General features: G+C 41.7%; 1 protein-coding gene across 8 annotated transcripts in view; it reads right to left on the reverse strand.

Annotated features, from left to right (window-relative positions):
• Positions 1–27765, reverse strand: part of MITF (melanocyte inducing transcription factor) — a 108595-nt gene that overhangs the window by 20062 nt on the left and 60768 nt on the right. For 5 of the 8 annotated variants that reach the window (XM_074152389.1, XM_074152392.1, XM_074152391.1 and 2 more), the window contains one exon: positions 996–1223. In XM_074152389.1, coding sequence (XP_074008490.1) covers positions 996–1223 — 228 coding nt within the window. Of the gene's footprint in view, positions 1–995; positions 1224–2363; positions 2397–27765 lie in introns of those variants that run through there. The other 3 variants (XM_074152394.1, XM_074152393.1, XM_074152395.1) reach the window with 2 other exon arrangements.

Here is a 27765-nt window from a genome sequence, read left to right on the forward strand (position 1 = left end):
TGCACACATGTGCCTGATGACACAGCAAAGTGAAGCCGTAAATATCTCAAGGAAAAAAAAAAAAACTTGGGTACAGCTAGGATGATAGGATGGAACTATTTGATTTGCATTTCTTAGGAAGCTATGGAGCACAAGTAATTTCTCTTGCATGTACAAAATACATTCTGTATTAGCTGTTTCTCAAAGTTGCGTAACGTTTTCCTCACAGAGTACATCTGTATTAAAAATCTGGCACAAAGGCTTGAGGGAGGAGGACACGAGAAACTCTACAATTGTCTCCCATTAGTCATGTTACAAAAACATTGACATGATTCTTACACTTGTTAACAGCTTTCAAATCATCTTCCTTCGGCACCTGAGCACACATGTAACATCCAACAAAGTTCTTGCCAGCAAAGATTAAAAGAAGGTTGAGAAGGTCTTCTAGGCATAGGCTAGTGAAGTCTTATATTTGCAGCACTGAGCTCATCACGAAAGAGCAATCAGTAATATTTTAGGGTATATTTGCTGGGATAATCTGGCCTTCCAGCTAAGCAAGAGACTTGCTTAAATTTTACTGCGAAATTATCTAAAATAGCTCAAAAAGCTTTGTGTTTTTCAGTTATTTTTCCTATGCTCTTTGCTCTTTCTACACTGAATGAGCCATAAATAACATTATTTCAGAAAGCTACAGCTTACAAAACTGCTTTGTACTCTCCAAAGGTCAATTATTTACTGCATGCACCAAGCAAGGGGGGGGAAGGCATTTTTATAAGCACAAGCTAGATAAACAGTTCAAAAAAGAGGAAGTTAGAGGGATACAGATTTTTTTGCCAAAACGTTCTATGCAAACATAGACAGACACGAGGTAGCAGTTGCATTTTTGGAGTTAATTGTTCAGGAAAGAAGGTAAACATAACATCTTAACAACGAGTAGATATGTTTTAAAACAGAAAGAAAGCAGGCTGCAATTCTATTTTACGGAAGAACATGCATGCACGGTGAGAGCGAATTACCTCTTTTTCACAGTTGGAGTTAAGGGTGAGCATAGCCATGGGGCTGTTGGGTGCGCTGCTTCCAGTTCCAGGTGGCATGACATGATCACCGGGCTGGTTCGGGCACGGCAAGCTCAGGGCCTGGTTGGCATGTTTGTTTGCTAGAGTGGTAGAGAGGTACTGCTTTACCTGCTGCCGCTGGGCTTGCTGAATATGGTACTTGGTTGGATTCTCAAGGTGAGTCTGCACCTGTAGGACACAATTTAAAAAGTGCTTTATTGTTTTATGGCATCGTTATACGTGCTATCCATTTGAGCTATACATTTGCGACATATACACCAGCTAAGCATTTGACAAAGTACAAACCTGTGCAGCTCCAAGGAAGTCAAGAGCGGTTCACTAATTCACATTTGGTGGTAAGAAATCAATTTATGAGCTAGTGTCCCTAAAACCAACTTATTAACGGTAAACCAAGAAGTTTCACTTATTTTTCTACAACATGAGATGTCTCACTTCAGATCAAGGCTCAGGTTTCCCAGTTTAGACAGATACCCCAGAACGGATGGTTCTGCTCTCAGACCTTCAGCTACACGACATTTAGTTTTCACTAAAATATGGAGAAACAAGTTGAACTGCAGGACTCATCTCACTTGTTAGTAGCTACCAATTAAAAGCAAGTAATATGGATTGCTGTCCTCTATCAGATGTCAAATAACAGAAGGCAGAGAGATTAAAAGGTTTGTTGTTGGTTTTTTAGGGTTTGGGTTTTGTTTGGTTTTTTAAGTACCATATTGGTAAAAAAAAAAAAAAAAAAAAAAGGAATACACCATTTTTTTGCCTACAAATTATTTATCCCTCAGATCATGGCCTAAATCATATACAAATAAGACAGCCTGTTTATAAACACGTTATGCAAATAAGATACAAGAAAAGAAGTGTTTCAGTTCAGATCAATCACTGTCCTCAGCAACAGTTATTTTTGTATTTAAGATAAGCTTTTCAGCACTTAGAACTTTTTTATATGCAAAATACGAAAAACCTCATACTGAACTACTACTGCGCACCCTAAATAAGCCAAAAAAGAAAGGCAATTTTTCCCACGCAAAATTTTTACCATATCCTGGAAACTCTTTGTCACCTTTCTGTGATCATTAGTGTTTTTCTAGGAAGGTAGAAAACAAACTAAAATATAATAATACTCTGAGAAGCTTTTTTGTTTTGTAACAGCAAAAATCACTTACATTGAATTAAGTGACCACATACATCCCCAGCTTGTTCTTGTGGAAGAAATTAAATAAGATGTACTAGATGCTAGAGGAAAAGGATTTCCTGTATATTGTAAGCCTTCTTAGCAACAGGTTTTAAAGTAAGTCTGCAATAACTACTCACCTGATAATGATTATACTCAAGCATTTCCAGCATACTACTTATAGGTTGCGAGAGAAGCAACTGCAATATCCTTTGCTCTACGCTACTCCAGTTTGAGGGATTCACATATGGAAGCACCATAAACAAGCTTCCCCAAAACAGCAGAAGAAACTTGAACGCCACTGCTCAGACTTAAAGTAACCTACGCTAATTAGCCATGCATGTAGAGAAACAAACAGTTCACACAGGGGCTCTTCTTGGAAGCTGTGCAAGTTTAGCCCTAAGTATTGGTATTATTTTTTTTTTCCCCTGGCTTTGACGTCATGTCATGCTTTTTCATAAACATAAAAGGACCTTTTAAGTGATGGGCTATCAAAGTCAGATTGACAGTTGGCTCAAGGCAAATTCGCTATTCATCTTTCGTTCCAGTCATACTAATAGACAATGGTATTTTTCTTTAGCAGTAGGGTTAAAAGTTTTTAAGTACAGAGTAAGAAATAACTGAACAAATGCCCTACGAGCCTAACGCGTATCCCCTGGCAGTGGGGTGCACTGGACAAGCCCACAGGGCTACACAGTCCTATCTTCATCTTCCAGGCTCAGCCGTCCACTGCCCTGTCGCCGCAGCCACCAATCCAGCCAGGACCTGCAGCTACACCAAGGATGGAAAAAGCTCTACCACATCCTCAGCCTCCCTGGTGCTTCAGAGCCCATCGATTCTGTCCCAGCCTACAGCTAGAAGAGGATTTCCAGTTCACAACTGGTTGACAATGGGCTAAAGCATGTCCCAAATGCACTCACCTGCTTTTGTACACAGTCACCGTACCGTGCATAGTCCCTACACCTTCCAGAACTTTTTCTTTCTATCCACCTCCTTGACAAAAGTCTTTAGTCAAGCACAGCCATCAAAAGCTGCTCAACTTCCGTTATTTTCCAAAGTTTCTGCTGCACAGGGAAGCACACTTAAGATAGCGTTTCTAGAGAGATTAATCTGATTTGTTGCACCAAATCGCAAGACAACACAATACAGAAGTCTGCTGTGATAAGTACAGCGCTTGCTTTGTCAGTCCCAAACTGTGTTATCAATTTTCCTATCACCAGTGGTAAGAGTTACGAGACCCAGATAAGTCTATTTTTCACTTAAATTTTCATCTTCCAAGTAGATAAAGTTATCAGTAAATGAGTTATCCTCATAACACTTATCTTTGAACGTGTTATTTTAAAAACAAGCCCTACTGTCTGATAGAATTTGCCCATTCCTTTTCCTCCACAGGCATAAGATAACCACGGCGCTTCTCCCTCCACCCTGCCAGGGCAGTGGGATGGACAAAGTCTCTCCTTTTTTTCCTCCCCTGCCCACCCTTACAGTGACTGTAACACCTAGATACACGTTACTGCATATTTCTGGGCAGTGCAACTGCAAATGCGGTTTATAATCTAGTCAGCTTAATTCCCGATACGTCACACAGTCAAACTGGCTCACAGAAAAAGGTACATCCTTCTGAAAGTGCTCTGACAGGGTCACCCAGTAGCCCATGTTTTCATGTAGAGTCAACTCTTGCTACACATGGGCAACAAGTGACTGAGGAAATTAATTTTCTGTCGGGTGTTTGGGCTTCACATTAGTGGCAGTGGAGAAGATGCTCTATTGCCTTTGCAGAAAAAAGCCTATCAGAAGAACCATAATCATTATATACTAGATATACACAGTTCTCCAAGGACACGTCATTTTCTCACACAAGTCCAGTAGCGAACCAAAGAACCAAAAGAATGCATTTTCTGTCATTGAACTGCTCCAAAATGATGCAAGGGAGAGATTCAGGGTCTGAACATTTCCTTTTAATCCACAGCTGGTCAAACGTACTTTCACACATACACAAGAGCATACGATTATTCTCTGAATGGAGAAGAATGTGACATAACTATTCCCACCTTGCATGTCAGTGCAGCTAACAGGACAGGAGCTCCCACAGGATGGAAACAACTTCACACATGTTCCTTTTTGGACAGCCATACCAGTTTCAACTACCCTGGCTCTGGCCAAGTGTGAGGCCCAACAGGCTACAGAGAAGGCATCTCAGAAACTTCAGTTTGATTCTTCGTTGTGCCACTTACTGCCCTCTTCACTTGCCTTATGAGGTCCATCATTGAAATCTGGTGGGGACTACCTTTATGGACTCAGTGCTTGTTGTTGAGACTAACTCTGTCTTTTGCCTAGAGCACCCTTTTCTGTAGTCTTTACATCAAAGAGAGCCCAAAAGTGCCTACTTGGGCAAGTGTCCCAAGATGTACCAGTCACAGTCAGCCTGTAGATAAGCCATAAAGCAGTCTTACTTATTGACAAAGTATCTCACAAGATAAGAGCTGCAAAACAAATCCTAAAATTAAATTCCATTACCCCAATTTGAAACCATGAATAAAAGCTTTGACTTAATTGAGATCTAATTTTGGTCCCCAGCCTCTTCTTGCCTTTGGGGTGAAGAATAGTTGCTGCTGTTCTTCCAAATTCATGACACACAAAGACAGGAAGATGACAATTTATTGGTTTGGATACACTCCTTAAGAAATGCATCTGAATAGGGACATGCAAGAAAAACAGACCAACTTGAACCTGAATCCTCTGGATCTCCAACCATCTACCTCCAGAAATCTCAACCCAAGCTTTGCTGTAACATTACTAAACTGAGCAGAACACTATTTTTTTGGGCATTTTGGTATTGGCGAGCAAGAAGTAATGGAAAGAAGTAACGGAAGTATCATCTGCAGGACTTTGGAAATTATTTAAGACAAGGTGGCAAAACCAGCTAAAGTTATCATGCCATAGTAACAGAAGAATTTAGCTACAAGGAACTGCAGATTGAGAACGGCCAAGTGGCAGCCTACAGCCTGGATTCAGAAACACCTGGAAGAAGGCTGTACTTTCAATCTGTATTCAGGTGCACTTTCAATTTGCATGGTTATCAAGGTACTGCTTACATGGGCAGCAGAATACCACTGCCTCGGAAGTAGAGGCCCAGAAATGGTTTCATGCTATAACAGCCTCTAGTATCAGCTCAGCAGGATCTCCACTGATCTCCATGGGCTGGTTCCATGCACCCCTGCACCAGGTACTCCTGCACTATGAGTCTCATGGGTCAGCCACTCCAGCTCCATCCGTTCTTGCCATGCTGACACTGAGCCAGTATGGTTTTTCTTGAGCTGAAGCAGTGGGAAAAGCAGTATAAAGAAATCAGTTTGACAGCACCCATATGTAACCCAGCTTAGGCCCTGCAAGGCTGAGCTGGGCCAAATAAATTCTGGATGGAGCCACACTAATTACTCAGCACTTATCCCCTTGCTCTTTGGGGTATCCTGGAGAACAACTTTATCTCAAGCAGCAGAAAGGCTCATACCATCACTAATCTCAACATCTAACTGCTAATTCCAGTCCATATATGCAGTTCAAGTATCTGAGTAGGGGAAAAACAGTTCCTCAGAAACTGCCTATTTTCTTCCACATCACAGAAACAATAGTTATAACCCATAAACTCAGAGCAGATTTTTCCCAGCCCTTGGCTCTGGAGTCAACCAAGCAAACATTTTATCAATGGTTTTCACTACCTTTAAGCATGCACACCATATCGATGGGAATTTTAGGTATACTTCAGACTACATTCTTCAAAACCCTTGTATTATATTACACATCAGTGACAGGACTCATAAGTAGACCCACTTACCTCCTTCAGTTTGAAAAGCTAAAAATATTTCCTGTTAAGGTGATCAGGGGCTCAGGAATTTAAACACAAAGCATTGCTGCATTTTTAAGCACAAAGCATTTGGCTCAAATAGTTCTTCTGTACGAAGCCAACATAAGCAACTGAAGCAACACTTCTGATACTTGCTCCTCTTGCTAGGAATCGCTCAAGAGACTTAATTTACTAATAACTTGCTAATGATGGCAAGAACTTAGAAGAGCGTTATGTGGCAACAGAGCAACACACCCCTACTCCCAGTGGGTAATGCACAAACCAAATCCCTCTTGTAAGAGCCACAGATGAGAGTTCCCTCTTGCGCAGGCACAAGGCAGGGAAGCCTGTTGGCTTGGCCAATGCATTTTGCACAATGCAATCCAGAAACTAAATGCCCAATGATTAAATTAACAGGCAACTTATACCAGAATAAAAAAAATATTAATTAGCTGCGGGTTTACTACCAATGATCCTCTAGGAAAACTTCATTGATTACTGCAGGATCAAGCTTTGACCCACCCATCCAGTTATCTTCTGGATGAAGGTAACTAGTTTAAGTTAGCTGGCCTGTGAATATAATTGTGAATTTGTCCATGCAAGGGTTTGACTTATTTGAAACAGGAAACTGCAGAAGGCAAGCACAAACTCAGCGTATCTTGTGTTAAGAGTATTTCCTTGAGGTGGAATACTGCTTATTGGCTTTGCCATCTCAGTAAGTATTTAAAATCACAATGTCTTACTTGTCACATCTCCAAGTACCACTGCTTTCAAACTTCTCTTACCATCCAGGGAGAAATAAGAAAAAAAAATTATCTGTTTCAACGTGATCACAGAATAGTTTTGTATGAACAGCTTTGGGTGCTGCGTTATTAAAAAAAAATAATTCTGTTATACAACTGAAACACTTTTTAGTTGTTTTACTCACTTGTGATCTTTCCTGTAACTACTGAGGAATTTAACAAAATCACCAAAACTTTTGCAGATATCCACATTACTACTGGCTTACTCATGTTCCCACAACATTCGCATGAATTGAAAGAGAAGGCAATCAGGCCAAGTAGAAAACCAGCCAGGAATAAAGCACTAAATGAACTTGAGGAGAACGAAACCACGTTCGGAACTAGCCGCACCTGAAGCCCAGATGTTGGAGCAGGACTTGTCCACCCTAGGGACAGCAATCATGTCCCACCTCAGGGAGCTCGGTGTGCAGAGTCTCCTTGCCTCCCAGGCCCAGCCATCTCCTGGTCCCAGGACTTCCTCTGCCACCTCTTGCTCTTCCCCACTTCTCATTTACCCCTTTCTTCATGTGGGATATTGCACCTCCATCTCTCTCACCCCCTCTGGCAAAGGCCACCGCCACTCCAGAGCCCCTGGCCATCCCTGGCACCATGCTCAGCCTCTGCCATGTTCAGGCCTGGCTGCTCAGAGGGGAGCCATTTCGTACAACCAAAACAGTTTCCCCTGCTTTCCTCCTCCCGCTTGAGCTTACAGGACACAAAACCCATTTCCTAGCTAAAAGAGAATTGCTAACAACCAGGAGATGGAGTTAAGCAGAGGAGACCTCACACCTGAGCATGCAAAGCTGAAGATGCCCCAAACCCTCTGTTGGTGCAACACAAGTGACAAAAGGCCATCACGATGCCAGCTGCTCGGGGCTGTCCTGCTCCTCTGGCCCCCACAAGCTGGGAAGGAGCAGATTCCCATTCCCCAAACCACACAGAAGGAGATTCTTCTCACCAAAACCATCACTGAACCTTCCTATGAAAGTAAAGCCAAACCACTCAATACTTCATTTAAGCAAAGACAGGCTTGGGCATAGGGACATACCAGAGACTTAGAGGACAGTTAACCAAGGGGGAGGAAGGCTTTTCCCCCTACCCTCACTTTTTTTTTCCCTCCTCTAATTAAAAAGACCATTTGTTTCAAGTAAATTGCCTTAGGACTTACAGTTTATAATTACAAATAAAATACTTTTTGGTCAGTTTTCTCAGTTCAATAGAACTTTTTGTTGCTTAGACAGCTAAATGTCATGGGATTTTTTAAGAAAGGTTAATATTCTGTGTTATTTAACAATTAATGGTACCCAAAGAAAAATGATACAAAACCACATCCACTGAAGTGTTTTGTAAGGGCTACAGGCTCCAGTTCAGTCTACCATACCAGAAAGCCTGTTCAACGTCTTAGTGCAGGGCTTCAATGCGCTTTTTAAAGCTGCTTCAACCCATCACTTGTTAAGGATAAGAAATCCTTATTTATTTAGCAGCAATAAATTGCTTTCTAGGACTTTGAATAAAACCAGAAAGCTGTATAAATAGGTATCTGTCCTTTCAGGCTAGAAAGAAAAAAAGAAAAAAATATATCTGAGGAGACACATGAAAAAGATAATCAATTAGTGCTTCTTGCATTAAGAGTGATTTACTCTCCTGAAGTTTTCTAATCCAAGTTTCAAGATTCTGCAACTCATATTCACCACCGCTTGATCCACTAAGCCTGAAAATCCTAAAGATCATGAAAAACTTCAATTATTTCATTAAAACATTGATCGTGGGTTTCACTGCAATGTCAGGAAGAACCCTCTTACCACCCAACTTGGAGCAATCCAAATAACCATCCGGACAACGGTTTAACTCATTCTCAAAGATGTTTTCCTGCATGCAGCATTCAAACATTAAGCAACAGCATCATATTTGTTCCCCTAAGGACATAGTAGCCTGAAGCATCTTCGCATGAGAAGTTCAGTCCTCTTGCTTTCTAAAACCTTTCCAGTCCTCCAACATGGAACAGCTGCCTCATTTTAAATATAATCAAAATTCAGTTGACTGGGTTGCGATACACCATTTCCCACAGGGGCACTGTGCATTTAGCAATAGATAAGCTTATACAGCAACTTCTCCAGCAGCTGCTCTCCCCTTCCCTCCATCTTTTCTACAGTATATTTGTTCCCCTTTCTTCTAGTCCCTAACCCAGGAAGAGCGGCCAGCAAAGCACTGACCAGAAAGCCTAAGAACAGGAAAAAGGTGAAGAATTCCTTGTATTGACTGGGGAATGACAGGCAGGATGAGTTGATTCCAGCATTTTACCTTAGGACATAGCCAACACAAGGAAAGAACTCCTTGGTTACTTAATTCACCCCAAAAACCCTCTGAACTTGAAAACCAAGGCAGGTACAAGAAAGTTATTTAAGAACTGGCATCATGATTGCAGTCTAAGTGGATCCAACAGTCATCTTCAAGCACAAATAGTTATGAAAAAGAAAAGGCACATTGTACAGAATGAACATCACTTACACAACTAGAGGTTGTTTTGCCCAACACCAAAAATTCCTCTGTGTAACGTGACTTTTTATCCAAGGGAAAGACACGAAGCAGACGAAAAGAACAAAGTTTTTGTGGATTAGTATTTAAAAACTGTGCTTTAGCTATAGAAGCACATGACAACAGTATCTAAGGAAATTAAAGAGAGGTTCGCCAAATTTGCTTAAGGCAACAGGAATTGATGTAATTTACAGGTTAGTGACATGCTAGCTGCCATTCCACAAGTGTGGCTCTCAGACAGGATTCAGTCCTTTGAACTGCTGCTTTTTTTTGTTAGGAAACCAGTATTTCAGCTGTTTACTTCCCAACACACATGCCATAAATTTTTATTTTATACAGTTACTGAGAAGGTACCAAAAAAGCATTGCAACATTTTAGGCCAGACAAGTAATTGACTCCATAAAACGTCAGACACAAATCTTTTGCTATGATTTCACCTACCCCAGGTGCTTCAGAGCATAAATATTTTATGACTAGCAGGCAACAATATCAGCCACACAACTGCACCTGACAGGCAAGTTTGAACTATGGTACAGCCACGGTAAAAAGCTTAATTCAAGCACCTCATATCTACGTCCACTTCTGCCATCCTCCTCTCTCAGAAGGAAGTTGGGCAGCACTTTCATCAGCACTTTTGAGACGGTTTGCAGTAGGACACGAATGACTCCTCCTCACAGGAACTGTCGAAGTTGCTTCCAAAAAACTCTCTTGCAAGACCTGGTGTAGAGATGCAAACTCAAGAGGCAGCAGAGTCACAGGACCACGGATATATCAGCTGCCCGAAAGCCCAAACCCAGTACAGACGGCTTGAAGCCATCTCTGCTCCCAACTTCCACCAGCAAAGACTCCCATAAGCCCAGCACAATCATCCACCCTTCCTATAGCCCAAGCAACACCAACACAAGATTTACCAGACCACTCTAGCACAGTTCACTATCGACTTGAAAGAGTCACATTAGAGAGGTAAAAGTATTTGTCCAACCTTATCTTCCTCCTAAGGTTGCCAAGCACGGTGTTAGCCAGTGCCAGCTTTGACTTGCAGTCACATATTTAGAGCCTGAGCAAGACTATCAGTTACATTTCATAGGGGTTACTAATCCAGCCGCCGTTCCAGCCCTCAGTAACCCCTGCTAGACCTGCACGACAGAGTATTTCGCTTCCAGGTCTCTGGTTCACTACAAGCCCGCTGGAAAAACTGGTGTCTTCAATGACTTCACTCTACTGCATTTCCCACGGCAGGCAAGAGGTGCCGAATGCCGACCCTTCTCCCCAGCAGGGCCTTGACAGGTCAGGCTACTACTTAATTCACATCAACCTTCACATGTGCAAAGGATTTAGAAATTCTGAGTTTATCCTCAAGTCCTGCAATGCCCTGGGGAGGCAGTTTCCACAGGTGAGAAGCAGCATCCTTCTCCACAGCCGGTTTTGCTCAGGTTGCTCATTATTGCTCATTTGCCAAAAGTGAAGAATACAAATGGGACTGGGTAAAAATAATGGCATCTTTCACACAAAATGAACAAATGAGAAAAAAAGAAATCAGTTTTATACAAGATGCTGAGTAAAACGTAACCAAAGCTAAGCTTAAAGCAGAAGAAGAGACATCACACATTGACTTTGAAATAAAAACCCTTATTACCAACTTCCTAGAGACACGGACTTCCTCCAACCAACACAGTACAGGACAGGGTGTTTGCTTATCCAGACTTTAATAAATAAAATTCAAGAAGTTTCAAGTCTTCACATCAAAAGCAGATTTAATGCAGTAAATCTACTTTGCCTCTGCATGGACTTGTCTGAATGTGTGTCACGCAACACTGATTCTCACAGGTGAAATTTAAGCTAAAATAGGCTATTTTGTCCAAACTGTAAATAAAAAGTATAAAAAAAAGGAAAAAAGCCAACCTGTTACTTTCACAAATTTTAAATCCCTGTACCCTTTACACTAGACTCATTTGTCACTATGAGGTTTGGGAAAGATTGCTCAATTTTATAGCATATGTGACACAGTTTTGAGCCAAGATAACTTCAAATGTTGAGGAATGTAATCTTCAGCACTTTGGGGCTAAGCAGGAAGTGAGTTCGATTTAGAAGTCTTTCATATCCACAACATTAGCTTGTGAGAAAGAATCGGTGTTCAGAGTATTTCCTGTTGGCTACTGAAGTATTTATTTTACAAAATTTCAACATTTAGCACTGGAACCCAAGATAGGGAGAGAGACGTAAAGACGGCACTAGCTCAAAATATATCAAACACCCAAAAGCCACAAATAGAAACAGGTGTATCCTTCTCTTTTTTAAATAAAAGCTCTTTGTAAACTCAAACGCAACTCTTGGGTTATTATATTCAAGGGGAAAAAAAAACTCCCTACTTTGAAGGCACAGTGCACATCAGAAGGACATCTACACTTGTTGCATGCTTGTCTAAAAATGACCTAGGTGGAAGCCTGCTACACTCACTGTTCACATAATTACATGGGGACTGGAGGCTGGCAGAGTGCTCTCAAGGTCACTTTACAAAGCACATATCAAGAACATGCCACTAATCACAACCCAAATGTGAAAACAGAAAACGAATACACCAAATCCCACCTGTGCCAGGCATGCTGGAAGAGCTTGGCCTGTGCATCTACTGAAGAGCCTCCCTACTGAAACGTTTCAAGCAGCATCCAAAAATAAGAGTGAGAACAATTTCAAAAGGACCATTTATTTTAACGAACCACTTGGCAACAAACTGGCTACAGCACAAAGGACACTTGTTCTGGAACACGCCTGTTGGGAGGCTATCCGCTTTGTGACAAAGACCCAGCACCACGAGAAGAAGTTAGCAAGAGAATGAAGATTTTTGTTAATTCAAAACAGTTTTACGCTGTTAACATGCCCTGAGCTTCTACGTGTCACAGTTAATAAAGAATTAGAAAGACTTAGCTGGGCTCTATACCACTTCGCCTACAGCCGATGATGTCTCGTGTCAGCCCCAATATGGAAGGCAGAAGAATAAAGCGGTCTTGGATACATCCATTTTATTCACACTACTAATATGATCATTAGACACAGCCTAAAATAATAATAAATCGCTGACTTCATTGAAGTGAAGGAAATGCATGCTGGCTTACCTCTGAACTGCTTGATTTTTATCCTTCTGCTCAACGAGCTGTGATGTTATTTATGACTGTACTAAAACCTACTGAGTTGTAATAAAACAGTTTCAGTACCTCGGAGTGCTTGATCATCATGTTCTCTAATGTAAGATAATCCAAGTCACCTTCATGCAAACTCAACTGGCTACGATCTGAAGCATTCTGCTAAATACCAGAATTGGGATGTTTTGGGGGGCACTCTGGCAAGCCACAAAGGTGGGGACACTCCTTGTAGAGAGTGACAAGTCACCGGTCTGGAGGAGAATTAACCCAGGGAGCCAAACTGATGCCATAGAGCATCGAAACTTAAAGCCAGCGCTGTCAGGGTGACTTCTGAATGGTGGTGGCTCTTCTCAGGGAGCAGAGTGCTAATGTCCCACACCTCCATTAAGCAAGGTTACATCTTTTATTTCCTCACATTACATCTTTATTTTCCCGACGTCTCACTCACAAAGTAGGTGCTACAGCAGACTTCACAGCAGCCACAAGAGATTACAGGTAACAACGGTAAGAAATTAAGTACAGCTTATTCCACTCTAATTTTAAACCCAGAAACCACAACGAAATTTAGTGTTTTAGTTATTTCTTAGCTAAAGGAATGCTGCTGTAATACTTTCGTAACACAAAGACGTATTTAAGGCAAATAGCCATTAGGTTGCATGACCTCACCTCTGCACCCCATGATCTTATTCCCACAACAGACAGTGGCTATCGTCTGGCTCCCAGAAAAAACAAGACTCCCATGGGCTCATTTATTAAACAAGGATGCCAACCTTTCAGTCCTTTTAAGATTCTCGGGCCATACATACATGGAGACATAGCATCACAATCTATTTTATACCTACAAAAACAACATCCAGTCCCTCGGCCATTTTTGTAACCTTCCCCACACCTGCCCCTCCGTGTCTTCCAGAGACGAGCTGTTGAAAACTCTCCTCCTCATGTTATTTCACATTCGGTAGGCAAATAATTAGTTATGCTGTGTAACGAGAAGCTCCTTGTCCACATAAGTGACCCTTCATCAGGCCAGAGGATGGGGCACTTGCAGGACCATCGCTGGTGAAATCTTTGACAAAAACCGAGTTAGCTGTCAATAACCCTGTTCATGCTGCAGTTTTTACAAAAATCTGCCATCAGGATCATTACTTCAACAGATATTGCATAAGTATGTTCTTTATCACGACAACTTAAAAGACTATGAAAAAAAGGTTCTATGAAAAGATGGTCTAAACTTCTGCCATGATGCTCTTCCAGCATATACACATACCCTATATATATGTGTGTATATATACACACACAAATACAGCAGCATTTTCAGCATGTAAGCACATATAAAACCTCCAGCCTGCAAGAGACTAGAAGCTCTTGATCCTCTACTGCATGCAGTCCTACCAAGGTCAGGGTTAGAGCTCTTTCTGCAGGACTGGAATCACATTTTATTGCACGACACCAGACCAATTCCACCTTCCCAAACAGCTCACAGAAAAAACTCTTCAATGGTTTCATCTAAACTTCAAAAAAGCACGAGCCAACAGCTCGCCAGGGGAGGCACATTCACAAAGTACAAAGAAGATTGTATGTTATCATTCCAGTTCTCCAAAGGTTAGTTGCAAATATGAATCACCAAGAAATTCAGAAGTAATAGTTTTGTCAGAAGATCAAAATGTCTTTTGAGAAAGAAATTCAGGGCCTCCAGGCTTGGTCTCAGAAGAAACCTATTTTAAACTGCACTTGACCCACACTAACGTAACCCTTCAAATGCTATTACAAGAGCAGAACTATGTTCACAAGGGGAAGCAGGCATAGTATCTTCCACTGAAGCTATATTTATGTAAAACAATCATGCATCTCCTTTTAACACTGAAAAAACACAAACAACATGACATGTATTTTACAACATACCTCTCATCACTGTTTGATAACATACATGACGTTTTAGCTACCCAAAAAATAGCATGGGAACGTAACACAATTCAAGGCAAGCAGATGCCAGAGTTCGAAGAATGTAATTAGAGATTAGATGTGGATTAACTGGATCCTAACTCAATCTTCCCCACCTTCCTCGCCCTTTTTTAAACCTCAAGTATAAACCCATTTTAGCATATCACTACTTTACAGGATGGAATAAATATTTTTAGAGATCTGAATGCTTCAAAAATACAAATAAGCTCACAGTGAACAGAGTTTTATTTTAAATGAAATAAAGTTTGAACAGAGGAAAAGAAGTTTGGAGTTTTTTTTAAGATCTGCTAGGAGCCAGAGGAAATGCCAGTACATCCTCGATAGCAAACAGTTGGGTTTGAACAGGGCAGATGTAGTTGCAGCTGGTCCCGAGGACACCCCAGCAAGCTGGGTATCCTCACGCAGCGCGGGGCAAGAGGTGAGACCCCGCAGGGCAACGGCTCAGAACACTAAAGCTTGTTCAAGCCATTGCTGCCAGACCGGCTCTAGTCTGGTCTCGTGGGGGCAACTTCAGCCCACTGCTCTCACCCCTCGGTTAAGCAGGTAGAGCGGTTTGCAGGGTTACATTGACCCAGGCGATCAAAGCCACTAAGCTGATTAAAAACCAACAACCCTCACCTTTCCAAAACCAGGCCCTTTTTTAAATCTCAAACTGGTGCAACCACGGGAGCAGTAACTACCAGGGGTGCAAGGGACATCAGCCACCACCTTTGCTGCCACAGTCAATGTATCACGGAACCATACCCCAAAAATAAAAATGGGCACAAATAAGGAGTTGAGTAACAGCCAAAGCTGCTTCTGCTTTACCCCATCTGGTGGCCTATTGCTTATATACAGCTGGTAGCAATAGGTATTTAGGCACATCATCTGGAATTGCAGCTACCAGAGAAGAAAATGCAAAAGTTGGATTAACTGTGTTCCTGGAATAGTTATCTGTCATTATTCCCGGGTCCCACAGCAGTCAGCACGTTCCTCACTCCGCATCCAACGCGGAGCGTCTAGACACCCTGTGTTCAGATCGTGCAGAGCCATCATGTCCTGACTCAGTCCTCTGAGGTATTGCCTTAAACCAAAGCAGATAAATGGAATTAATAAGTTTTCTTGGGGAAAGTGCAAGTTCAGAGAGAAGGGTTTTCTACGGATAAGTCCTGAGAATGTGCAGAAGCCCTGGCTGGAAGCTTTTTCCTCATTCCTTACATTAAACACCACAGGGAAAAGCAGCAGGCAATTCTGAACAGTGACCCACCGCGAAGTGGCATTTATTGAATAACCAGCACTCCAGAGCAGAAGGCACCACTTTTCTTTCCTCAAAAAGCCAATGCACATTAGAAAAGGATAAACTCTTTTGAAAAGCCACAGTAGCATGATTAAATACTATTTTTCCTTTCACACAGCAAACCATACCGGGCTGAACCCTTAAGGAATATATGAACTTTCATATGAATGGAGCCCATTAACTGCCACGCAATGAATGGTGCCTGTGGTCCAGAATTCATTTCCTTTTAGAGAGCAAAGAGGACAGAAGGCTTACGATTGCTACACACAAGTGCTGACTCATTCAAGGTCATTTTATTCCTTCCCCGAACAAATTGTTTCTTTGAGACCTGGGCTATCACAGCACTTCAGAGGAGTATAGTTTTGGTGAGAGTCAGGCAGCAGAATTTTAAAATAGCTAAGTAAATAGCATAGTAAAATAGTATTAGACTGCTCAAAGGAAGACTTTTCAATTGGTAAGTTATGAAAATACTTTAAGTTATGAAAATACCGATTGCCTTTTTTTTTTTTTTTTTTAAACACAAGTCTCACTTCTGAGAACTTTCTGTTAAACGAGACAAGAATTAACTTTAAAGCACTGTTTAACAAGGCAGGAATTAACTTTAAAGCAGCTCCTGAAACGCTAGCAGAGCATCACGTTGCTTCAACAGAGCAGCCCTACTTCACATGAGACAGCAGCAAAAAAAAAGAGCAGCTCTGCCCTCCCAGCAAGAACAAGTTGTCTTGCCAATGCCAGGTTTATCACTCAGCTGCTATCGGGACAGCGATGCTGGTTAAGGGCAACGGCTCTCTGGATCACCGATACGGGTAAACTGGAATAAGTGTGTCCTGAAACAGGACTCCCAAAACCCAGAAGAAACAAGAAAACCCACACGCCTAAAGAGAAAAAAAAACAAGCAGAGAGAAGTCACAGCCTTAAATAGCTAGCAGAAATCTTCTTAAAGGCAAGGTTTTTAGTCTGCTGCCCAAAGGTCCTCGACAGGACCTTTATAAAGACCTGGGATTGGCAGATAGATAAACTGTTTTCTACACCTCAATCTTGAAATGGGTTTCTTTCAAGGAAGGCAGTATTTTTTAAAAAGAGAATTTCTGCTATTGCCTGTTTATATTTTCTTCTGAAACTCACTCTTAGGACTTTCTGGAGCTTGTAGCAATGAGCCTTTAGACCTTTTAAAGATGCTGCGGTGCCTGCCTGCTGCAGAGACTCCAAGCTCAGCTCCAGCAATGGCTCCCAACATTGGATCCCGTACATTCAGCATCCATAGCTGAATCCATAGCATACGCTCAGCCTGAGATGCTTTTTGGCAAGTGGCTCTGCCCCTCTCTGTGTTCAAAAGGAGAGGATGGATAGATCAATAGATTGATACATACATACAAGGAGTACATTGCTCCAAGACAGAAAACCAGCTCTTTGAAAGACTGGTTTCTTTCAACACGCAAGACACGTTCCTGCTGATGTCAATGTGTTCATTTGGAGATAGGAGACAGATTCCAGCCAAATCCGTAACAAAAATGCCGTTGTCAGAAGCCAGGGCTTCAAGTAGGTGGGTTGCCTGAAAACAGCTGATGGCTTCTCGGTTGTGTAAGCCACATTAATTTAGAAATACAGTATTATTTACTGCTTTTTTTTCCAGAAAGCCATCACTTCTTCAAACTATTTTTCTTTCACCAGCTTACATTGTCTACGAAAATCAGGATTTGTAGCACAAAAGCAGGAAAGGGGATATAATTTAACGCAATACAGATGTGTCTCACACAGCTTTGAGGATCGGGAATGTTCAGTGGAAAACATGCTCCAGTTTCATTGTTTAAGTTTTTTTTAGCGCTCTAGTCTCACTTGCTGAAAAAGTTTATTACTTCTGGATGCCAGCAGCAGGTTTATTTGAAAGAGGCAGCCTGCCTTTCACAGACTTTCTAGCACTAATTGGGTTTAGCATGTAATAACAATTACATACAGCATTTAACTGGTTAATGGCTTAAAGGTACCTCTGGGACATTAGCTGGTGGAAATAAAATACAATAAAACACAAGCAAACAACACGATTAGAATAATGTGTCCGAACAGCTTTTAACACCCAAGTATTAGCCTTCATCAGAGAACGGAACAGTCTAGAAGGACGACTTAGCAGCAGAGAGACTTCCCAAGAAATCCGCACTCTCCTGGAAACCGTAATGCCATCTGCTGAGAGATGATGAAAATGCAGCGCAATGAATGATGTACCTGAATGAGTTCTCAGAGCTTCACAGCATCTTGTGTATTGTTTAATTACTGTAATATCGACGTTGAAATGCATGCTGCTCATGAGCAAGTTCAAAAGGGAAAAAAAAAAAAAATAAAATCTGTTTGAATTGTGTAATTTACCCAAGAATTTTCAGAGAACTAACTGGAACTTCAACTACTGATATTCAGCAAGTTGAGGACACTAACACACAGAGGTCTGTAACAAAATATTGCTCCAATATGTTAAAAAGATAGTATGATGTGGGAAACCCAAACTACTATTTCAGCATGGACATTCTAACTTTGCAAAAACACTGGTATTAAATACAGTTCTGTTTGTTGGGTTTCCCCCCCCTTCTTTTTTTTTTTTCCTTTAAAAAAAAGATACTTGATTTTCTGCTCCACATCATTACAAGCTGGAAAAAAAACATATCTAGTTCTAAGTCAATTTAAACTATAAAAGCTTATTAAGAAGTCTCAAAATAATAAACAAGTGGCAACTGGCACCCAGCGGAAGTTTCTCGGGTGACACCCTGCAGGGCTGAGCTGTTACCCCAAAACTCCAGCGCTCTCTCTGCAAGCGTTTGGAGGCAGCAGGGTATTTTCCTAGTTGGTAACAAAAGAATTGCTGAGAACCAAAGATTGGCAGAGTAGTATTTCCACAAAGGTCATCACATTTATTTAGTACATTTAAAAAGGAAAATAATAAAAAAAAATTAATCTGCCAAGCATGTAAAAGCAGACACACAGTTCTGCTGGGTCCCAGTGGCAAGTAACAACCACAAGCTCCACCACAACGAGCACCATCCCAGGGGATGTATGGAAGACAAGGGAGAAGGATGTTTTTTCTCATTTGCACTGAAACACTATATCCAGTTCTGCTCCAGACGATACTGATGAGCTGGAAGAGGTTCACAAGAAGTCTTCTATGGGATCCAAGATCTGGCAAGCCAGATAGTAAGTAGAAGGCTAGCACAGCCTGCTTTTCCTCTAGCCCACAAGAGTTTCAGAAGTGTTGCAATCCAAGTCTGACATTAATTATTAAAGGAAGATTTACAGTAATAACTACTTAATTCTTAACGTCAGACAGACAGATCTAACCAGATCCTCTGACCAGCAGCTGTTGATGTAACAAATTCAAACTGGATGCTGCCATACAGAGGTATTCTCCCAGAAAAGTGCCAAGGCAGAAGTGTATTGATCCAGTTCTAGCCTGACACAGTCATTTAATTTCTGAGCAATGTTATTCATATCCATAAAGGAAAAGAACGAACACTGCATGAATATTTTCCTGAGCAAATGCAAACCAGACGAGTTCTGTCCTCAATTCAGGGACAATTTCCACTGCAAGCACTGAAGAGATGCATTACTAACATTGATCATTTTCCTTGAAGGACAAGACATGAAGCTGGCACTCACTTCCAAGAAATAAAGGGTTAAAACAGTTACCCATTTCCTCAACTGGAGGACTACTACTATTGTAAAGTCCGTATTCAGTTGAATTCCATCAGGCCATGCTTTCTTAACACAATCTGACATGTACCTCTTCAAGATCTTGGTTTTTTTTTTTCCCTCCTCCCTGCCTCTCAGTAGTAGACACCAGAAATAAATACAAACAAAAAGCCAAATGTTAATCCAAACAAAGTAATATTTAATTATCAAGTTGAGGAGACTGATGACGGGACTGAATAATTTTTTTTCAAAAAACCAAAACAAACCACACTTGCCAGGCCCTTTACAGACAACACAATACTGGGTTTTGTTTCAAGTTCATAACTTGGCTCTTAAAGTAGTTGATAATGAACCAGCAAGCATTATTTTAAATCAACCAGTTTTATTAAATGAGCCAGAAAGGAAAGAGGCAGGGCTAATTACCAACATTCCTTGATGAATTACCTAGCGGTGTGTGGTAAATCTCCAGGCGTCTTTGTCTTTATCCTCAAATTTATCCCTTGCTTATTTCTCAAGAGGTTAAAGGACGTGGGGCTAATTAAGGAACCAACCCAATGACAGACAGAATCATTCAAGGTAAGGCTGGTTTTTACTCTTTCAAGCTTTCGCATCTCTGCCTGGTACTTCTTAATCTAATTTTTTTCTCAAAAAAAAAAAATAAATCACTGCTGGGAGGGGAGGAAAAAGTGCTAATCTTGTCACGGTCAGGCAGGTTGAAATTGCCATGCAGTGCTGGGCAAAATGCTACATATTTGTAATTTAGCCAATAAGAAATTCCTTAAGCCTCTCTTGAATGGCAGGAATGTCTCCAGCTTGTCACTTTGAATTCATTCACTACGCAGGTTCAGCATCTCGGAGAACAATGCTGCTAAACTAGCTGCAGAACTGAAATATTTGCGAGTATACATAATACTGAAAGATTACTTTAAGCAGATCTAAATTTTCACATTTAAAATTTAACATCTATTGAAGGTGTCAGCAGAGGCCTCCTTAGACCTTCACCCAACTCCCCTGCTCTCCAGCGTTGTGTGTGGCTCCGGGAACTATTTTCTGCCAAATTAAGCTGCGGACTCAACAAACACAACTGCAATGACCAGCACTCACCCTCTTCATACGTCCTTGGCTCAACCAGGAGAGCAGAATAAGGTGGTTTTTAAATTAAAGTTGACCAAAAAAAGGACTTAATAAAATAAGCTGTTAAAACCTGTTAGCTGATGAGCTGGTGGAGCCTCATCAATGCTTTTAATAGCCACAGCTATGGGCACCTACAAATTTTTAGGAAGATTAACTCATCTTCTGCAGGTCCGAAACAGCCACTGACACGTGGTGAACCACCATTTTCCCAAGGTCTGGTAACTCAGCCATCAGATAATATGTCTAGACCATGGGGGATGGGGGGAAAGAAAAAAAAATAGACCCAGTGCTTTGAAGCCGTAACAGAACAAACTTAACTTTGTGGAGATGTTACCATGCCTGCAGGAAGACAGCAAATCCTCAAGACCACCAACTAGGGTAGAAACCACCGAGAACCTTCCAAAAGGCCATCAGAGCTTGGACCTCCAGATACCTGCATCATTTTGCACAAATATATCCTTATTTCCTCTGAATCAAAAATGTTATTTCAGATTGCCAGGTAAGTACTGTGAACTTGTAGGGCAAGAGTTCTGTGGAAAGGAGCTGTTTCTCAGCTACCTTCCCATTCTACTCAATTATCTGCTCCCAGCATCATCTGCCCAGGAAATACACTAGCGCCCCCCCCCCCCCCCCCCAGCAGCACAATTTAGCAGCAGCACAGTTTGTTCCACAGCTTTTGGAGCTGTACTTTGTGCCACAGTGACCACATCTGAAGAGCCAAGGTGGCAAAATCAGACATCTTCCTCTGCAACAGCTTTTCTCTCAAGAGCCAAGCAATGCACCGAATTTGCATCCATAGGAAAAGGACGTTTGGGACGAAGGGTGAAAGCAGCGTTTTGCACTAGCAGCCAAGCAGTCAGATACTTGTACACAGAAGTATGTTGCCCCCTTGAATTCCATGCATTTTTAATGTCTAATAACCTAGGTGTTAAGCAAGAGTTTACATTTTACCTCTATTACTAACCACAGCCATCAAGCACCAGTGCTTGTTTTGGAATGGCTTTCAACCCACTGAGCAAGCAAAAGTTTAAGGCCTAAGAGATACTTTTACTTACGTGAAGGCTTAGGAGACAAGGAAGGCTTTAGTGGTTCTGTAGTGAAATGCAAGTTTTTCTTTATGAAGAATTTGCTGGAGGCTTAAGTTACGTATAACCAGAGTCCCTGAGCGTAAGCAACCTTAGTTTAAACGTTGTATCTGTAGCTCACCAAGACTCAGCCTGGCAAATCACTTGTCTAAGTTCTCAATTGCAAATACACGCCACGCTTACTTAACATACCAGCACACACTGCTATCTACCATTGTCAGGTGAGATTAAATTAACTTTTAATCAGATAAGCGCGTCCACAAACACACATTTGCTGTAGCAGACGCTACCACACGTTTATCTTGACATCCCATTGTTCCTGTTCTTCAGAACCGTGAGATAAGTCCCCTATACAATGAAGTCTTACGGTAATTATTATACCAAGAAGACTATTGCTAACTGCCCAGCATCCCCAGTCAGGCAGGGCTGCGTTACCGCCACAGGTCATTCTGTAATAAGCACAACGAAAAAGGACTAGGATGGGGTATTTTTTTTTTTTTTTGCTATATGTCCATAGTCATTAACATCACTCAGAAGGCATGCCTGGCATTTTAAAAATGAAGAAATACAGGGTATCTGATGCAAAGAGCTTATCGCGGTGGCGCATTTAAAATCTGAATGAACAATGAGGCGCGGGCGAAGGCAAGGGGCCAGCCTGGTCTCCTGCACCCTCCCAAGCAGCACGGCTGCAGCGCTGTGCTCCTGCTTTAAGAAAGGAGCTTTAAGAAAAAGTTGCTTTAAGATAGATGAGCACAAACTACAGCAACGGGACAGCATTTAGAAAGACAAACAGAGCCGCTCTGGTATCAGCCCACAATACTGCCATGAGATGGGCAAAAGCTCTTGGAATAATAAAGCAGAAATCCAGTGAACAGTATTTGGTTGTAGGCTTTGAAAAAGCAGAGGTTTCAGCTTGTTTAGGATCCCAGGCGAAAGAAGAAAGGCCACAACGACAAGCAGTAAAGAGCTGTAATTCTAGCACCAAAAGAGCAGGTAACATCTACTGTGAAGACACCAACCTGGGCAGTGCGGCAAGGGGAATCTTAAGTGGGATCCTTAGTGGCAGGCATTTTTTTAAATATCCAGCATATTATAAATATTATTTTATGCAAATACACTAATAACAATCTTTTAATAACAAATATTAAAAAAGTTTTTGTAGCCTGTATTTCTATAGATATGTTTTTATATGCACATCACATATTGAGGTGCCGTCTTTCCATACATATGTTTTTATAAAAACGTTGCATTTTGAGCTGAACTGCCCCATTAAGCGAGGGCAGGCGCTATGCGGGAGCACAGACTCTGCAGCCACAGAGCAGAGACCTCAAACTTCAGATCACCAAAGCAGGACCCGCCTTGTTCAGATCCCCTGGAGCAAGGGAACCGTTTGCTCACTCTCCAGAAACAAGGATAAAGGGAATGTTAGCATCCTGAAAGGGACCTGTTATATCATCTGCCGGTCAGGAGACCTGCTTTTATCTTATTACCCGCAAAGCAGCATTTATGCAGTGCCCAGATGTCTGCACCACTGCAGGAACACACCAGTTCATGCAGGAAACACCCACTGGGGTTCTCACCCTGGCCCTGGAGGTTGCACTTTGCAGCAGCATCCGACGTGGCTCTCTCGGGCATCTCCAATCTCTGCCTGTGCCAAACAGAAGCTACATTCTTACATCCCCAATGGCAGACAAAGAGGGAGGAAGAGCCATGAGAAGTCCAGCAGATTTCTTACTGTGCTACTCCTTTGGTGTGACAACACTTGGGAGGAAGGGGGATGTAACCAGACATCCTCGGGAGCATTAGCACACAGCAGCAGGGACAGACTGGGACAGGGACTACAGCGTTTCACCACAACACGTCCAGTTTAGGCTTCCATCAACCCTTGTGTCATGACCTGGTGCATCACACTAAAAACACAACAGCACAAGTGTCACATCCATGCACCAACTCAGGAACATCAACAAGTAACACTGGGGAACAGAGGGAAGAAGTGTCCACCCTCGAATTTCCACCTTCCATCTACTGAGACCTGCAGAGGGCTGGATGTCAGCTGCCCACTAGTAATTTTTTTCAGTCCTGCAAGAATTGGTGATGTTTTCAAAGGAACTGATTTGCAATTCTATGGGCTGATGCTGGCCCTGAGCCTCCCTTCCTGACTCCTGAGGATGCTCCAGCACTTCTCTCACAGAGGACACAAGGCTGCTCGCACCAGTCACAGTTTCTGCAATGTCACACTGTGTTTTGGACAGGCAGGTCCAAAGTACTTAGGGGACTGTGTTATGCTTTTTCTGAACAGTAAACTGTATCCAGAAACCAGCAAAGCAACAGAAACCATACAACATGCTACAATTCTATTTTTGTAACGTCTCTCAATGAGCAAACAGGTGAGTCCCCTCTCCTCCTCTGGCCCACTTCTCTGAATTGCTACAAGAAGTTTACTTTCTGGACTACTGTAAATTCTGTAAAAAAGACTACTTTGAGATAAGTGGACTTAAAAAAAAAAAAAAAGGAAGAGAGCAATCTTCAAACGCAAGCCTTAATCAACATCTCAGGTCTGACTACTTCTATCACCAGAACTTCTCAAAGACTAAGTCAAAAAACAAGTAGAGGATCTTGCAAGCCTTGCCTGTGGGAGTAAGGCACAATGGCTGGCAAACTCAGCCTTTCGAGTAATGCCTTGGTTTTTTCCCCTGGACCTTTTAGGTAAAGAAAAACCCTTTTCCTTCTGTGTCTCTTAAAAGCATGTGAAGAGTGGTGAGCCCCATGCCCATACTGCTACAGTGCAGCTTGGGTGAAGGTGCCAGAGGGACATTACGTAAAGCTCTGGTCATTCAAGTCAGTGTTCCTGCCTGATGAACAACAACAACAAAAAACAAATCCTAAAAATCAGCTGCCTGGAGTGACACAGAAGACTGAAAACCATCCAATAGACGATGCTGGGGTATCACTGCCTGTCAGAAAGGCAGGGATTTGTCCTGCTGCTGCCAGTAACTCGGCAGGTGGGAGATCACTCACTTTACAAGAATCCTGCAAGTTGCTTGGTAGGAGAGGAGGCCGGGAGCAGGTGAGGGTGGGCACAAAAGACATGAAAAGCAGGACCCAGTAACTATATCACATCAACAGGAGACGCTCCCTAAATAACTGTCAACAGAGAGCTGCTAGGACTACAGAAGAAAAGCTAATTCCGTGGTATCAAGCAGGAAGCCAGTAAGATATGAAGTCCAAGACAGCTATGGGGAAGCTGCTTAACAGACCAGCTTCACTACAACCAAAAGCGGATTCTCTCAATTTCTAACAGCCAAGGATTTCACCACCTTTAACAAATTTAACCCTACTTACAAAAATGCAGCAACCAGTTCCCAGAGATCAGCTCTGGAATAACAAAGTTGAGATATGCAGTGGTGCTTCTGCTCCAACAGATAAGAGCTCCTATCAGATAAGAACTCCTACCAGACAACAGAGTAACTGCAATCAACAACACAAAGAACAGCTTCTTGACACCAATTAATTATAAAGAACTAAAATACACCTCTATGGAAGAAGATACTCCATGTAACAACCCACTGAAGACATCTAAAGACGAACTCTTTTCAAAGACCTTAATTCTTTTAAATAAAAATATAAACTTTGTACCTCAGGAACGAATCCTGATCCAACCTTGATAGGGCTCGGAACCACTCCAATGACCAAGTTATTTGCTCCTATTTCCAAGGCAGAACAAGAAGTTGAAGGGCAGCAGAAGCAAAGTAACTCCTGTGACATCTCTCTGCATCATTAGTCCTCAGCTACCAACAGGAGTTGGATGAGAAGGTGCTTAATGATAAACCAGCCTGTATCTCTGTGAAGCTCTGCAGAAGGGTAACAAAGCCGTAACAAATCTTCCTTTTCCTACTGGATTCAAGAGATACTATTTCAAATGCATTAGATCTACCCCTAGTCCATCTCTTAATTAGGCTGCACAAAGCAACACCAAATTTGAATGCCAACAGGTCATTTCCTACCTTGCCAAGCTACATTACTTGGCAGAGGAGTGATGCAATAAGTCATCGTTACTCAAGAAAATGAAATTCTACTTATTCATATGGCCTTGAGCATATCACATTATGTAATTTGGAAATTCCTATGTCATGTGACAGATTTGTATGTATTTCTCTTTCTTTCTGTATTGGTTCTAAATGAGCATCTTAAACATCTTGAAAACAAATATAAAATCCAAGTTCATTAACATCTTCGGCTTCTTTTGAAACTCATTATTCCAAACTACCATCCTCAGACCCGCAAGTGTTATTCTCCTCTCACACTATGAGATACAGGAGAAAGGCCAAAGTCACACAATGTAACTAAAACCACCAAATGTTGACAAATTCAACAGGCTTGGAGTGGGGGTTTTTGATACTATGTTCCAAACCAAACAAAAACAACAACAAAACCAGCTACTATATTTGGTCTTATTTGTTTGTGAAGTAATATACAAAAATATTCTCTTTTAAAGAGGGTTGCCTTGCAGATTGACATTTGGTTGCCTTGCAGATTGACATTTCTGAAAGTGTACTAAAATCTCCTTTTTGTCCATCTCACCCTTTAAGGTCACTAAATCCAGACCATCTGGATAATAAAGTTACCAACTTAGTTCCCTATTTATCTAATTAAAACTTCTGTACAGCTCATATAGAAAATTTGTCTACAGCTAAAAAACAACTGAAGTGTAAAGAGCAGCTGCAGGGAAATGATGTCACTCGCAGAGCGTTACCGCGGGCAGAGCCGGCTGACAGCGCATCAGCACCAGGAAGATCCTGATTTATTGTTAATCTTGTCTTTTGAGCCAAATAATCTATTTAAAAAAAAAAAAAAAACACAACCAAAGAACAAAACAACAAACCACAATCAAAATTACATGGACCTTTCAGCCAAATCCTACTCTCACTGAAACATCGCTGGTGAATTTTCAGCAAGATCATGACGTCAAGCCTGGTATTTTGTACTCATTTATTTATACAGAACTAGCTCACTTTTGTTAGCAAGGATAAAAGGATGAATCTTTAGCTGCTTTCACCCACCAAAACCACAAGCAGAACAATCACGCAAAGCAGTTTCTCTTCTCCCATGCACAGAGAGATACCAAGGGGACTTGGTTTTGCTTATTTTGACTGTTGTGTATGTAAATGTGGGTGATGAGAAGACAGGCACCGTTCTGTTCCAGCAGGTAGCTCACATACACACAACCACCACCTTCAATGCACAATTCTGTCACCAAAAGGCACTTGTTGCCAGATATTACTTTTCATTCACAAGCCAGTTAAGCGTACATTCTCTTAGTTTTTTGCCCTACAGGGTCATGCTCGGTGCCATTTGGGCCACAGGCAGAGGAGGTGCCCTACCTCTTTCCAGGGGATCCTCCTCCAAGAGGGACCAGGGGACAGATACTTCATTTGCCGTCCTGGAGGACGAGGGTTCAGGTTCAAGTCCTTCACATGAAGTTCCCTAGCAATGCTCCAGCAGGTTACAGAGCTGCACACAAGTCCCATGACAAGCCAGCTCTTCATTTGTAATAACCAAGCATCACCTCTCGGCTGCAGCCTCTGCTGCGGTTTGCTCCTCAGAAATAAAGGGCTGCCTCCCCTCTGCTCTCATATAAAGAGGCAGTTGTAAAACAAACAATATCAACAACCAGTAATGCTTATTCAAGACATTACACTCTTTCCTTAATGGTAAAATACCATCAGAAAAACACCTTCCTACAAGTTTTCAAAGAGGTTTAAAAAAAAAACAAACAAACACACACCCTAAAACTCACATCACAACACATTAGGATGAAAGGATGCAAAAATCTAACGTATGCTTAGTTAACTAAGTGCACTACAAACAAAACCCCCCTATTTCATAGCACCCACGCATCTGCTAGGTGTGAATTATAACTACGGTGTCATAACCTGGAAAGAAGTTTAACAAATCATTATGCACAAACATTATAGCTCTCCCCAGTCAATTTTGGGCTCCTTGCTACAGGCACATGCACACACGCTCAAAGTATATAATATTTGATTTTTAACGGAAATGTATATATATAAAAAAATCCAACTGTCACCTTTGCATTCCTAGATCATAGACCATA

This window comes from Numenius arquata, chromosome 8, assembly GCF_964106895.1.
Source record: "Numenius arquata chromosome 8, bNumArq3.hap1.1, whole genome shotgun sequence".
In the NCBI taxonomy this organism is placed as follows: Eukaryota; Metazoa; Chordata; class Aves; order Charadriiformes; family Scolopacidae; genus Numenius; species Numenius arquata.